The sequence below is a fragment of the Daucus carota genome, chromosome 2 (genome assembly GCF_001625215.2).
Source record: "Daucus carota subsp. sativus chromosome 2, DH1 v3.0, whole genome shotgun sequence".
In the NCBI taxonomy this organism is placed as follows: Eukaryota; Viridiplantae; Streptophyta; class Magnoliopsida; order Apiales; family Apiaceae; genus Daucus; species Daucus carota.
The window spans coordinates 35,504,166-35,518,318 of record NC_030382.2 but is presented as its reverse complement, the minus strand read 5'-3'; the positions used below and the strand labels follow the sequence as shown (position 1 = coordinate 35,518,318).

General features: G+C 34.6%; 2 protein-coding genes across 19 annotated transcripts in view; both read right to left on the bottom strand.

The window, feature by feature from the left end:
* Positions 1 to 284: 284 nt before the first annotated feature.
* On the bottom strand, positions 285 to 6,093 carry LOC108209858 (uncharacterized). Of its 7 annotated transcripts, none has more exons than XM_017381027.2 (6): positions 5,941 to 6,093; positions 5,529 to 5,833; positions 4,921 to 5,049; positions 3,980 to 4,825; positions 2,422 to 2,613; positions 285 to 1,626 (listed from the first exon to the last, which is right to left on the bottom strand). In XM_017381027.2, exons 5-6 carry the CDS (start codon positions 2,526 to 2,528, stop codon positions 597 to 599), a joined length of 1,137 nt encoding a protein of 378 aa, XP_017236516.1. In that variant the 5' UTR covers positions 2,529 to 2,613; positions 3,980 to 4,825; positions 4,921 to 5,049; positions 5,529 to 5,833; positions 5,941 to 6,093; the 3' UTR covers positions 285 to 596. The 7 variants fall into 7 exon arrangements, with proteins under 7 accessions (XP_017236516.1, XP_063943332.1, XP_017236518.1 ...); XM_064087262.1 differs by having other exon boundaries at positions 2,422 to 2,590; XM_017381029.2 differs by lacking the exon at positions 3,980 to 4,825.
* Positions 6,094 to 6,910: 817 nt separating this feature from the next.
* The window catches only part of LOC108209152 (uncharacterized), a 34,997-nt gene continuing 27,754 nt past the window's right edge, over positions 6,911 to 14,153 (bottom strand). For 5 of the 12 annotated variants that reach the window (XM_064087253.1, XM_064087258.1, XM_017379915.2 and 2 more), the window contains 4 exons: positions 12,909 to 13,785; positions 10,513 to 11,301; positions 9,005 to 9,196; positions 6,911 to 8,226 (listed from right to left, as the gene is read on the bottom strand). In XM_064087253.1, coding sequence (XP_063943323.1) covers positions 7,098 to 8,226; positions 9,005 to 9,111 — 1,236 coding nt within the window. In that variant the 5' untranslated portion in view covers positions 9,112 to 9,196; positions 10,513 to 11,301; positions 12,909 to 13,785 and the 3' untranslated portion in view covers positions 6,911 to 7,097. The remainder of the gene's footprint in view (positions 8,227 to 9,004; positions 9,197 to 10,512; positions 11,302 to 12,908; positions 13,786 to 14,153) is intronic. The other 7 variants (XM_064087260.1, XM_064087261.1, XM_064087256.1 and 4 more) reach the window with 7 other exon arrangements.

Below are 14,153 nucleotides of genomic sequence, written 5' to 3'. Positions count from 1 at the left end.
ATATCGAAACCAAAAAAGATAGTTTTGACACTTTCTTTCAATACTGAAAAAGACAGTTTTCAACTTTCCAATCAATATATTCAAAATTTAAAAATGGGTAACTTATTTTTTTATATTTATAATTCAAAAATTCAATAAATTATAAAAATAAAACAGAGCTGTTTGAGAGGCGGTCACCATCTATAAGCCCCTCGCTTCTCCCCGGTAAACATAACCTGTATAGAAAACAAAATATAGAAAATACTATAACATTTGTAAGTGTACACAAGGACAAAAATAATAGCTGTTTATACTAAAATGTCAATTCTCTTAAATAATAAGTTTAAAAGCTATGAAAGCTTTTGGTGCATAATATAAAATTCACATCACATCATAACTTTATAGTCTGAATGAAAGGATCCATGAAACAGAAAGAATACAAATATTCTGAATGTAAGATGAAACTAAAACCGAAGATTTGGCCGGGAAAACAGATTTCAGAAGTAGAAATGATCAGGTGCCAAATTCATCACCAACACAGCTGATGTCCCAACTTTCACCAGGAAAAACCCAGAAATATAGTCTCACATTATAATCCCAAACAACAGGAATCGTTGCTAGCCAGTGTCCATCCAAGTGAGAGAATGAACATCTTCCCATTGTATTTTGAAGAACACATACACAGTTGCCGCACCCCAACCAGTTGTGTCAACCAGGGCAGAATTATGTGGACTCAGGAACAAAGATTTTGAACCCAAGTCATTAATCTGTTTTGCAGACTCCATACTGTAGTCAAGTTCGTACAAGAAAAGATATATGACCAACATACTTAGAGGTGGACGAGGATAATGAGTATGAGACATAACCATGTAGATCTTGTTGTCTGAAGTCACTAACTGCAACATCGAACGTGATGAAAGTTGAATAGGGATGTTACGGTTGTAGAGCTTCAGAACAGGATCTGCCCTCAGATTAAATTCTCCAAAATGTGCATCACAGGTTAGAACAAAAATTTTGCCATTCCAAATCTTTACATCTGCAATTCCAGCACTGGTGTTTGGGAAAAGATATTCCTGCCAACTACTAGAGCCACTTTCAGACATCAGTAAAAAATTATGCTTCTCAGAGAAAATAATCATGAAAATTCTTGAAAGCCGAGTCAACCGCAAGAGGACAGCACGAGGAGTGAAGTCAAAGATGCTATAGCTGCTTTCTGACAGGACAGGATAGTGCATCTCATGTCTTGTCATTAAGTTCACAAGCCAAAACCCCATGTTCCTGTCATATGTGATCAAGTAACCACTTGCTAAACCCCATAAGCTTTTGCGAGGCATATTTGGAAGCATTGACTTGCAACTTTTCCTGTCAAAAATATTATATAGCACACAAGCTTTTTTTGAATATCTTGGTCTTGCTAGAACTAAGGGTTGCAGACGCTCCATAAAACTTTTGCGAATATCGGTAGACACTGACCTCCAGGATCTACACACACCACTGAAGGCTAGGTAGTCGATAATATTCATTTTCATTAGAACTGAACGGAGGAGTTCATCAGGAAGATTATCCCATGCTCCCCAAACTCTGTCACCTGATCTGCTGCAGATCTCTTTTCGTTTTCTTTTTTGTTTTGTTGCTGGTGCAGGACTCCTTTACAGAAATAGGGAAATGCAGAACTCATTACAAAGCGAAATGGAACATGCCCATTCATATATTATTTTTATCTTTGTAAAGTACAGAGATAGGGAAATGCAGAACGCATTACAAAGCGAAATGGAATATATTACTTTAAAGATCTTCTTCAGGTTAGAGTCATCCATTACAAGATTTTTACGAATATAAGACAAAAATTAGAGGAGAACCTAAAGTAGGATTGTTTTGGTTTTACCAGTAGATGCCAAAGCCTAATCATAGTTCACAATAACATAGATAACAGAATTAAGTAAAAAGACAGTATACAATGTCCCAAAGTTATAACACACTATCTGCGCTTCAAAAGTTCTGCAGCTTATAGTAAGGAGATAATAAAGTGTGCTGGAAGCTAATTCAAATGCAAAGCACTGCATACTGCATAGACTTGTTGTTCATAAGATTTGAATAAGCAACTATTCAAAACAGAAAGTAAAAGGTAAAGAACATTAAATCTATGTGACTTTTGACTTGGAGGAAAATCCATGTTTGGTATAATATATTTTTCACTTGGAATAAAACCTTTTATTTTCTGAAGGGATGCTTATGCTTATGCTTTGCTTTGCTGCATACATGCATTTCTTGGGACATTTAGCCTTGGTATAATAATAATTAACACAGGTTCAGTCTCCCAAACGGCCGAACTTGCGATTGCTACTAATGAAAAGTAAAGATTTGATGCCTCACATCAAGGACTAAAAAACTTAAAGATACAGATCACAATACTGATATAGAGCCGATTTAAAGAAAAGTTACCAGTGTCTTATCGAGCGTCCCGTAAAATATCCAACAATTAGCATCATCACATTCATGCTAAATGCTTTTTCCATCCCACCAAAATTAGGTCTCCATTCCACTTCCATCCCGCTGGGATACTTCAAAAGCTCTTAAGTCTGACCGGAAATAACTTGAGGCTCCCCTTGTCCTGCTTTTAGACAAGTACTGCTCCTGTTAACAGTATGTAGAAATATGTCAAGTAAAATTAAAGGATACTTTTAAGAAACGAAGTCTAGAACATCTGTTAAAAGATTTAAAATAGATCCCAACTGCTATAAATTTTGACTACTTTACTTTCTTTCACTAATCCAATATTTTGACAGCATGGAAACAATTTTTCTGGCTACTTTACTTTCTTTCACTTGCATCACAAACATAAAATTAACATAAATTTTTAACTCATGACAGCAAAGACTATTTACACAAATACATAACAAATGCAATATAAGCCAGAAAACCACAATATATCACAAGTGAAAACTGGGTCTGCGGACAGTAAGATGTTCACATTCCGTATCTCCCTTACTCTCAACTGTAAGGATGCACTTCCTTATGGTTTAACACGAGACGACATGAAAGGCATAATAGGGTCCCCTCATTCTTTGGTTGAAATGTGATGTTTAAATCCAGAAAAATTTTCTGTTTGAGAACCCAAAAGAGCATATGAGATAGACGGAGAAATGAAGTGATCCAAAAGCAAGAAGCTGATAAACCTTTCAATCATGCGGAGCTAGCTACAAGTACGTTTTGCGGGTAAAAAAAGAATAATCTATATATAAATATATATTCAACAAAAATAATACATGTTTGTAACAAAAAAATATAAGTACAGAGAATATAAGAAATCAATAGGAGTTATTAATTCTAACTGAAATGTTGAAAGGAAATCCAAAGACCAAAATTTTGCTACTTCTATACTTGTTTCTTATGTCAGGTTGGTGTGATAGACGCATTAGTAGATTTATATACTTATGGTTTATAGATTCTATAGACTAGGACTTATACATCAGAATGTCAAAGTTATGTTACTTCCCGAAATATCTCTACAACGTATTCAATTGCTTACAGAATACAAATATATTTTCACAATAGAAAAGCACTGCAGTATATTTAACAATCAGCAATAAACACTGTGAAGTTTTTGGGTAAAGCAAACCATAGAGACTTGAAAATTGTAGAATAACACAAACAGAAAATATAAAATCGAGGCAGTGTGAGGGAAACACTCAAGCAAATCGAGACAGTTGTAAGGCTTGCAAACGTAATTATTAATCTTATGAGTTAAGACAATACACAAACTGTTATTAAATATTAATTGTTAAATCAAGATAATGACCATATGATTTTCGATTATGAATTCCTTCCTTTGGTTTTCCAAATGAACAAATTAAAATGACATCTTGTCATATCTAGCGAAAAATGTAATATACAACTCAATTAAAAAAAAAGCTACATTGTGACAAAAAAAAAAAAAAAAAGCTACATTCCTTAAAGAGAAAAAATTACTAGTTGGAGATCTGAGAGTGACGGAACTCACCGAAACAACTGGTAGGGTCGATCTTGTTCGCCACAAATGACCCACCTGAAGCGCCCTTTATAATTTATGTAAAGAGAATGGACTGTAGCCCTAGCCCGTAGGGAAGCAATAGGTAAAATATATAGAGGGGTGGAGGTGACGGGTTGGGATCGTATCATATGATGACACATGTCCTTACAACTTTTCCCTGATATTATTCTAATAATCTTTCAATGTGGGCTGGATTAGCATCACAATGTTTGAGGCCTCTGGATAATGCTCATGGATCTTTTACGAAGCCTATGATCCGTGAATTAACATAATTACAGATCCACTTTTGGAAATTCATTCTTATTTATCGGTGTAATTGACTTGTGTCGTCGTCCGGACTAACTATATCGAGAAAATAGTCAAATATCGAGACATTGGACAAAAAAAATTCAATTGGAACATCAAATTCGATGAAGACTCATTTTGTGTGAATATACTCCGCATAAACAAAGGTGTATTTTTTTCTAAAGCTTAATGCCCTTTTAATCCTCAAACTTTGGGGGTATGTACTGATGCGGCCTCGAAGTTTTAACTCGGCCGATTCAACCCTTGAAGTGTCATAAATGTTCCTTTTAACCCTTATACCAAAAAACGGTATATACCACATACCACATGTTGATTGTCACTATTTATCATACTTCTAAGCTGTCACACTGAATTTTCATCTTTACTACAACTACACGATTTCCCTCATCTTGCATTATTTTTGCCAAGGTACATGCTAGTAAAGGGTGGTGACAAGAAGAAAATCAAATATAAGAGAGAAGAAGCACTAAGTTTATGTCGATATGCAACAAAATATGAACTTTTCTCCTTCTGCAATAAAACAACAAATAAAGTATTGATTATCTGAAAAATCAAACCCTCTAAATAGTTAAAAAGAAATATAAAATATTAAGAAGGTTTCATACCTCTCTCTGCACATTGACCGCCCTTAAATTGTCATCTGCCACGATCATAATTTTTGCATTGGTAAGATTTCATGGAGAAATTTAAGGGGATCACCAAATAGCCTTAGAACACGCAACTCAGCCGTAACCCTATCATTGAGCATAAAATGTACATAAAAAACTCATATAAAATTGAATCAGCAGCGATAGATTTGTACTCTTTGGGAGTTCCTAGTGCTTTGTTGAGGATTTGTAGAGGTTGATTAAGTCGACTAGATGTTTCAGAGTGTGTTTTTGACTAAAAGTCTAGAATCTATAATGTGCTTGGCTCTAAAACAATCCATAAAAAAGAAAACATTGACTGACATTTTAAAATTATGTCCAGATCTAGAAAAACACCCATTTACGCAAAGCGCCTTTTTATCGCTTTTTTGTGCTTCAACATTAAGCACGCAAAAAGGAGGGCTTTTAAATTTGCTCTGCTCTTCAACTTTAGGTTTGAAGGAGGGACATTTTCGTAGTTCTGAGTTCTCAAACTTTCCATTCTACGAAAACTAAGCCTGTACCCTAAAATGATCACCACGACCTTCTATAGAAATGCATATTATAATGACTAGTGATGCACTCACCTAAATCTAGATAGCAAAGACCTGAGCCGAGCGATCTTGGTCCAACCCGTCAATAATCGATAATAGGGTACTGCCATACAAACATGTGTCATGACATGGTGCAATCCTGCTGACCCGTCCCCTTATCCAGAGTCCACCTCTCTCATCAATTCTCACCATAAGCCCAGTAGCTCATGAAGCTTAATTAAATGGTTGGATTTTGGCATGGTTGAGATTGTCGGATTTCGTTGGGCGATTCACCGGCTTGCGCATTCCAAGCACAGAGTTGTGTCATGGGTTTTGTGCTTGCATAGTCCATCTAACACCTGATGGACCACACTTAATCAAACAAACATCGACATCTATACTTATAATTTGCATAGAAGGGAAAGAAAATTAAACAACTTATATATGAAACGGAGAAACAAGTTACCCATTAGAAAACGACGTCAGATCGTGGCAAGGAACGACACTTTTCATCTTCTCCACCTGAGATTTGAGAACCCCAAACACACACATATAATCTTATATGGGAACCGAGATGTTAATTTCCGTCCAGGCTACCTTCAACCCTGAGACATTTTTCTAGTTTACTCAAACTTTTCAATTATAAATATTAAAATTAAAAAATTAATTTTTTATCGATATATTGGAAGAAAATTTTAAAATTATCTTTTTTGATTCAAAAATTATTGGAAGAAAGTTTGAATTAATTTCAAATATATTGGAAGAAAGTTTCAAAACTACGATTATTCAATTCTTATTTATTTATTATTTTATGAGTAAAGTGCACTTTGTGTACTCCTACTTTACTCAAGATACCACTTGCAGTACTATAATTCAAAATCGAGCACTTGCAATATCAATTTTCGTATTTCATTATATTTTGTTGCATTCCGTTAATTTGGGTTAATTCCGTTGATAATTTAGAGAGTAAAGTGCACTTTGTGTACTCGCACTTTACCTAAACTGTATTTTGTGTACTCCCACTTTACCGTAAATTATCAACTAGAGTATTGCAAGTGATGTTTTTGAGTAAAGTGCGAATACACAAAGTGCACTTTACTCCTTAAATTATTAAGGGAGTTTACTCCTTAAATTACTAACGGAGTTAATCCAAATTAACATAATACAACAAAGTGTAATGAAATACGAAAATTGATATTGTAAGTGCTCGATTTTGAACTACAGTATTATAAATAGTGTTTTGAGGAAAGCCGGAGCATATATAGTGCACTTTACTCTTATTTTATATTATATTATAGTACTTGAATCCGCAACATAACAAGAATCACAGTCAGCAATTATTCTTTAATACAACATCACACTAAAATTTTATCTTCTTCCAATTCTACTGAACACAACTTGTATAAAAATAACAGAGGTTTATACTAAAAAGTCAATTCTCTTGAATAAAAAATTTATAAACTATGATAGTTTGGCTTGCATAATAAAAATCACATCATAACTATTTAGTCTGAGTGAATAAATCCATGAAACTGAAAGAATACAAATATTCTGAATGTAAGATGAAACTACACCCAAAGATTTGGCCAGGAAAAGGAAAACAGATGTCAGAAGTAAAAATGATCAAGGGCCAAATTCATCACCAACACAACTGATGTCCCAACTTTCACCGGGAAAAACCCAGAAATATAGTCTCACATAACAATCCCAAACAGCAGGAATCGTTGCTAGCCTGCGTCCATCCAAGTGAAAGAATGAACATTTTCCGATTGTATTTTGAAGAAAACATACACAGTTGCCCGCTCCCCAACCAGTTGTGTCAACCAGGGCAGAATTATATACACTCAGGAACAAAGATTTTGAACCCAAGTCATGAATCTGTTTTGCAAATTCCATACTGTAGTCAAGTTCGTACAAGAAAAGATATTGGACCAACAAAGTTACACATGGACAAGGATATTGAGATATAACCATGTAGATCTTGTTGTCTGAAGTCACTAACTGCAAAATCGAACGTGATGGAAGTTGAATAGGGATGTTACAGTTGTAGAGCTTCACAACAGGATCTGCCCTCGGATTAAATTCTCCAAAATGTGCATCACAGGTTAGAACAAAGATTTTGCCATCCAAAACCTTTACATCCGCAATCCCAGCACTGGTGTTTGGTAAAAGATATTCCTGCCAACTACTAGAGCCACTTTCAGACATCAGTAAAAAATTATGCTTCTCAGAGAAAATAATCATGAAAATTCTTGAAAGCCGAGTCAACCGCAAGAGAACGGCGCGAGGAGTGAAGTCAAAGAACCTATAGCTACTTTCGGACAGGACAGGATAGTGCATCTCATGTCTTGTCATTAAGTTCACAAGCCAAAACCCCATGTTCTTGTCGTATGTGATCAAGTAACCACTTGATAAACCCCATAAGTACTTGCGAGGCATACTCGGCAGCATTGATTTGCAATTTTGCGAGTCAAAAATATTATATAGAACGCAAGCTTTTTTTGCATATCTTGATCGTGCAAAAACTAAGGGTTGCAGACGCTCCATAAAACTTTTGCGAATATCGGTAGCCGCTGACCTCCAGGATCTACACACACCACTGAAGGCAAGGTAGTCGATAATATTCAATTTCATTAGAATTAAAAGGAGGAGTTCATTAGGAAGACTATCCCATGCTCCCCAAACTCTGTCACCTGATCTGCTGCAGATCTGTTTTCGTTTCCTTCCTTGTTTTTTTGTTGGTGCAGGAATCCTTCAAAGAAATAGGGAAATGTAGAACTCAGAACAAAGCCAAATTGAACATGCCCATTAAGATATATTTTATCTTTAAAGTTCAGACTTTTTTCTTTAAAACAGAGTACTTTGTCATTCGTGGAATGCATTACTTTTAAAGATCTTTTTTAGGTAAGAGTCATCCATTACAAGATTTTTCCGAATATAAGACAAAAATTAGACGAGAACCTAAAGTAGGATCGTTCCTTTTACCAGTAGATAACAAAGCCTAATCATAGTTAACTATAAAATTCATAACAGAAATAAATAAAAAGACAGTATACAATTTCTCAAACTTATAACACATTATCTGCGCTTCAAAAGTTCAGCACCTATATAATAAGAAGATAATAAAGCATGTTGGAATTAATTCAAATGCAAAGCACTGCATTCTGCATAGACTTGTTGTTCAAAAGGTTTGAAAAGCCAACTATTCATAACAGAAAGTAAAGGTAAAGAACATCAAATCTATGTGAGTTTTGACTTAAAGTAAAATCCATGTTTAGTTAATATATTATTCACTATTTCACTTGGAATTAAACAAGGACTTTATTTTCCATAGGGATGCTTATGCTTTGGTTTGCATGCACTTCTTGGGACATTTAGCCTTGGTATAATAATAATAACACGGGTTCAGTCTCCCAAACATGCAGTTGCTACTAACGAAAAGTAATGATTTGATGCCTCACATCAGGGATTTGGAAACTTCAAGATATAGATCACAATATTGACATAGAGCAGATTTAAAGAAAAGTTACCGGAGTCTTATCGAGTGTCCCGCAAAAAATTTAACAAGCAGCGTCATGACATTCATGCTAAATGCCTTTTCCATCCCACCAAGGTTAGGTCTCCCATCCACTTCCATCCCACTGGGATACTTCCAAAGCTCTTGAGTCTAACTGGAAATAACTTGAGGCTCCCTTTGCACTAGTTTTAGACAAGTACTGCTCCTGTTAAAAGTTTGTAGATATATTTCAAGTAAAATTAAAGGATAGTTTTAAGGAAACGAAGTCTAGAACATCTGTTAAAAGATATAAAATAGATCGCAACTGCTATAATTTTTTTTGATCTTCCAGATAATTCAACTAATCCCATATTTTGACAGCATAAAAACAATTGTTTTTGCGTACTTTACTCTTTCACTAGCATCCCAAACATAAAATTAACACAAATTTTTAACTAATGACAGCAAAGAATATCTACTAGAATACATAACAAATGCAATATAAGCTAGAAAACCACAATATATCACACATGAAAACTGGGTCTGCGGACAGTAAGATGTTCACATTCCGTATCTCCCTTATTCCCAACTGGAAGGATGCGCTTCCACATGATTTAACATGAGACGGCATGATAGGCATAATAGGGGCCACTCATTCTTTGGTTGAAAAGTGATGTTTAAAAACCAGAAAAAATTTCTGTTTGAGAACCCAAAAGAGCATACGAGATAGAAGGAGAAATGAAATGTTCTAAAACCAAAAAGCTGATAAACCTTTCAATCAGGTGAAGCTAGCTACAAGTACGTTCCCTTTTTTGCGGTTAAAAAAGAATAATCTATGTACATATATATACAAAAAAAATAATACATGTTTGTAACAAAAAATAATTAGTAGAAAGAATATAAAAGATCAATAGGAGTCATCAATTCTGACTGAAGGGTTGAAATGAAATCCAAAAGACCAAAATATTGCTACTTCTGTACTTGTTTGTCAGGTTGGTGTGATAGATGCATTAGTAGATTTATATACTTATGGTTTGTAGATTCTATAGACTAGGACTTAAACATCAGAATGTCAAAGTTATGTTACTTCCCAAAATCTCTGTACAGCTGGTGTTCAATTGCCGATATAACACAAAAAAAAATTCACAACAGAAAAGCACTGCTTTATATTTAAAAATCAGCAATGAACACTGCAAAGTCTGTTGGTATAGCAAACCATATAGACTTGACAATTGTAGACTAACACTTCGTAAAAATATAAAATCAGGGCAGTGTCAGAGAAACACTTAAATAAATTGATTATAAGATTAACAGGCAAGCTTGCAAAGTAATTATTAATCTTACGAGTTATCACAATACACAAACTGTTGTTAATTGATATATCAGGATGAATTCCTTCCTTTGGTTTTCTGAATGAACAAATTAAATGATATCTTGTTGTCATATCTAGCGAAAAAAGTAATATATAACTCAATTAAAAAAGCTACAATCCTTGTATAGAAAAAAATGACTTGTTGGAGATCTGGGAGTGACGGAACTCACCGAAACAACTAGCAGGGTCGATCTTGTTCGCCACAAACGGCGCTCCTGCGGTACACTTTGAAATATCTGTAAAGTGAAAGGACCGTAGGGAAACAACAAGTAAAATAAATAGAGTGGCGGACGGTCCGGATGAGGCGACGGGTTAGGATTGTACCATATGATGACACATGTCCAAACAATTTTACCCCGATTTTAATTTTTCAAGGTGGGCTGAATTGGCATCACAATATTTGAGGGCTTTCGATAATAATGCACTAAAGGACCTTTTGCGAAGCCTATGATCCGTAAAAAACATAATTATAGATCCACTTTTGGAAACTCATCTAGGGAGTTTATTTATATTTGTAATTGACTTGTGTCATGTCCCAGACTAACTGTATTGAGGAAATAGTCAATTTCGAGGCAATGGACCAAAAAATATTCAATTGAAAAATCGAATTAAGCAAAATTACAGAGCTCCAAACATTTATGTTGTCAAATGAAGTTCAAAGGAAAGGATTTTGGTTTAATGAAAACGTAGTCAGTCCAAAACAGTAGAATATTAGTAGCATACATCTAGCGGAAAAAAGTGTTGGACGACAGAAACCCTAGAATGAGTCATTTTCTGGACACCCTAGCCATACTCAATAAGTGGCAAGACCACATTGGTAGCCATTCCTTGAGTGCGGTATAAGATCCCACGCCTCCAGGAATTAAACCTTGAAAGCTTTGGTCAATAACTAGTGCTCTCGCCAACTCACCTACACGCCAATGAGCCATTTTTTTGCTAGGTGACACTGTGGCAATCCCCTGCATACACATCAAAATTTTAAGGTTAAGGCCATCTGGCGGAAAAAAAACCCATCGATAGTATGCTATAACATTCGTATGTCAAGATCCAGGCCCTAATGAAAAACTAAAACAATTCAAGTCAATTCCTAGTACATAATTTTTAATACTACCACCTAAGCATCTTGTACAAAATGCCGAATTCAGAAACAATAGCTTAAATTTGCAAAACCACATTTGGCTTGTTTGAAAATTTGAAAATAATATAAAATTCTGGATTTCGACAAATGATATGTTTGGATACAAAAATAATTTATTGTTCGAATTTAATTGAATTTCAAGTCATTTAAATTCATGCATAACTTTGGTACTTAGAAATAACAACTCAAATCATATCATTTGAAATGGATTTCATGTTCCCAAATACGATATAAACCGAAAGATTTGTCTAAAACCAGAGTCAATTATAGATTGAAAGTGCTATAGTTTGCAATAAGGCTTGCCAAAGATTCTAATTGTGTCAGCTAGGTGATCTCAAGTAAACGGGTTAAATATCAAAGTGGTCACTGAATTGAAGGTCATATATCACTTTGCTCACTAATCATAACGAGGTCTCATTTCAATCATTAAAGTAACAATAAATATCAATCAGGTACCTCGGAAATTTAGTCCAACGAGTAAAAAAATTATTTATAAAGTTTGACACATTATTATTGAATACTAGCACAACCAAGTAAAATGTTATGACTTCTAGTATCTACGAAAATATATTTAGATTTTATAAAGTCTATTTACTATTTATTTTTTATTATATTAATATTTTCTTTGTTTTAATTAAAAATAAATAGTAAATAAAATTGATAAAATCTGAACAAATTGTCATAAATACTAAAAGTCATAACCTTTTAATTGGTTGTGGTAGTTATCAAAATTAATGTGTCAAACTTTATAAATAATATTTTTACTCCTTGGACTGAAATTTGGAGGTACTTGATTGATATTTATTTTGACTTTAATGATTTAAATGAGACCCCGTTAAGATTAGTAAGCAAAGTGATATATGACCTCCACTTGAGTGACCACTTTGATATTTAACCCTTAAGTAATCTAGTAAGGTAGATAAGAGAAGTGTCCCTCCAAAATTAAGTTCTACAACATTATTTGTTCACCTAGAGTTTCAGCTTTTGCAATACTGTTCCTTAAAGCTTAATAATTTTATAATAATGTTCCTCACAAGTGACCTATTTGTTACCTTTAACGAAAGTTGAATAACAAGAACCGGTATATAAAAACTTCCTAAATGTGAAAGATGTGTGAAGATGTAGTTTTGTGCCAGCATGTACTGAATTTCAACTAATGTGAAAAACATGTAATCTAAAATGATTTCCACAGCCTTCTCTAAGTATCAATATTAAAAGAACATTATATTGGTTTATGATACAATGGTGATTGATCAACCTACCTAAAATTTTAAGGTTCCATGGAATAGAATCAAAGTTCAATAAGAAAACCGCAAATATCTATGAATATATATATATAAGAGTAAAGTGCACTTTGTGTGTCAGACTACTTGAGATACTCCAATTTATAAAATATCATGTGATATACTAGACTTTTAGTTTACTTACATTCAGCGTGTTTCCATCAAATGGGTCTAGCGCCATCTGTGTGGTTAAGGGTATTTCTATCTTTACCTTTTCCTTCATTCGTCCTACCAGCTCTTCTCCTTTTTATATAGATACATATGTACTCACAATCATAACACTGGTACATACATATTAGATGGGAAAGATAAGATCTGCACATCATCGCCAGATTGATGACATCTTGACAGATGTTAGCTGGCATTGCAGATTTTGCTTCCACCACATCAATGAGTCCATATTCAAAATGAAAGCATACAGGCAGAATGATAGAGAGGTTTTTCACATTATTTAACTCTTGAAGACCCTCAACTTGAACACTGATGTAGTCAGCTTGGTCCTTGGAGAGCTTTGTAGGCTTTGCACCGAGCTTTTCAAGATGGAGTGCAGCAACCTTCTCATCGAGGTGATTGGGTAAGACATGGACCTTCTAATCATACTTTCCGGAGCTCTTCTCATTCCACAACTCTAGCTGAGAAATCACTTGGTTAGCGAAAGAGCAAGACATCACGAAACTGGAGTGACCAGTTGCAGAACCCAAGTTCATCAAACGTCCTTCAGCCAGGATAATGATGCCTTCACCAGTATCGGGGAATACCCACCTATCAGTTTGGGGCTTTATGGTGATCAGCACGCAACAAAGACATGCCTTGGGTGTTGAGGCCTGGAAAAGTTTGTGGACTCACGGATATTGCTGATAGTCCAGTGCCTGATAAATTTCCAGGATGTTCTATACCTGAGAAGATAAAATCTTCGGGGATAACATCTACCAGATTTTCGCATGGGATCATACCAGACCTTGTTGTTTGGGTGACATTTGATGTGGTGTCTGGTATGCAGAATTCTTGAATAAGGTCCGGATCTGTGGACAATATGACATGAAAATGGAGTGATAGAAATAGGGGCTAGAAGAATGAGTGACTTTATTTCTCTTCCTCCCCTCATTGAGATTAATAAGCCTTGATAACTACGTGTTCTCGAGATTAAAGTGCATATTTCTATATGTTAGTGAACTCGAAATCAAAAACTTTCACCAACCATTGTTTTGAAATCACTTGTAGAATAACATATCAAAATTTCATTTCAATCTCTGAAGTTTTGATTTTTGGTATTTTTAATTATTTTTTTCTTTTATTTTTTCAATTTCCACGTCAGCATTGAACAACTGCAGTTAGTCAAATTTTAATAAAGGGACCTGAATCGGATTTTCTAAAAGTTTAGGTATAAAAA

Excerpts from the sequence above, each read along its gene's own strand:
- LOC108209858 (XM_017381027.2), bottom strand. The coding sequence starts at position 2,528 with ATGGAAGTGGAATGGAGACCTAATTTTGGTGGGATGGAAAAAGCATTT. Across the intron at positions 1,627-2,421 it reads GGACGCTCGATAAGACACTG|GAGTCCTGCACCAGCAACAA; the intron begins GTAACTTTTCTT and ends ATTTCTGTAAAG.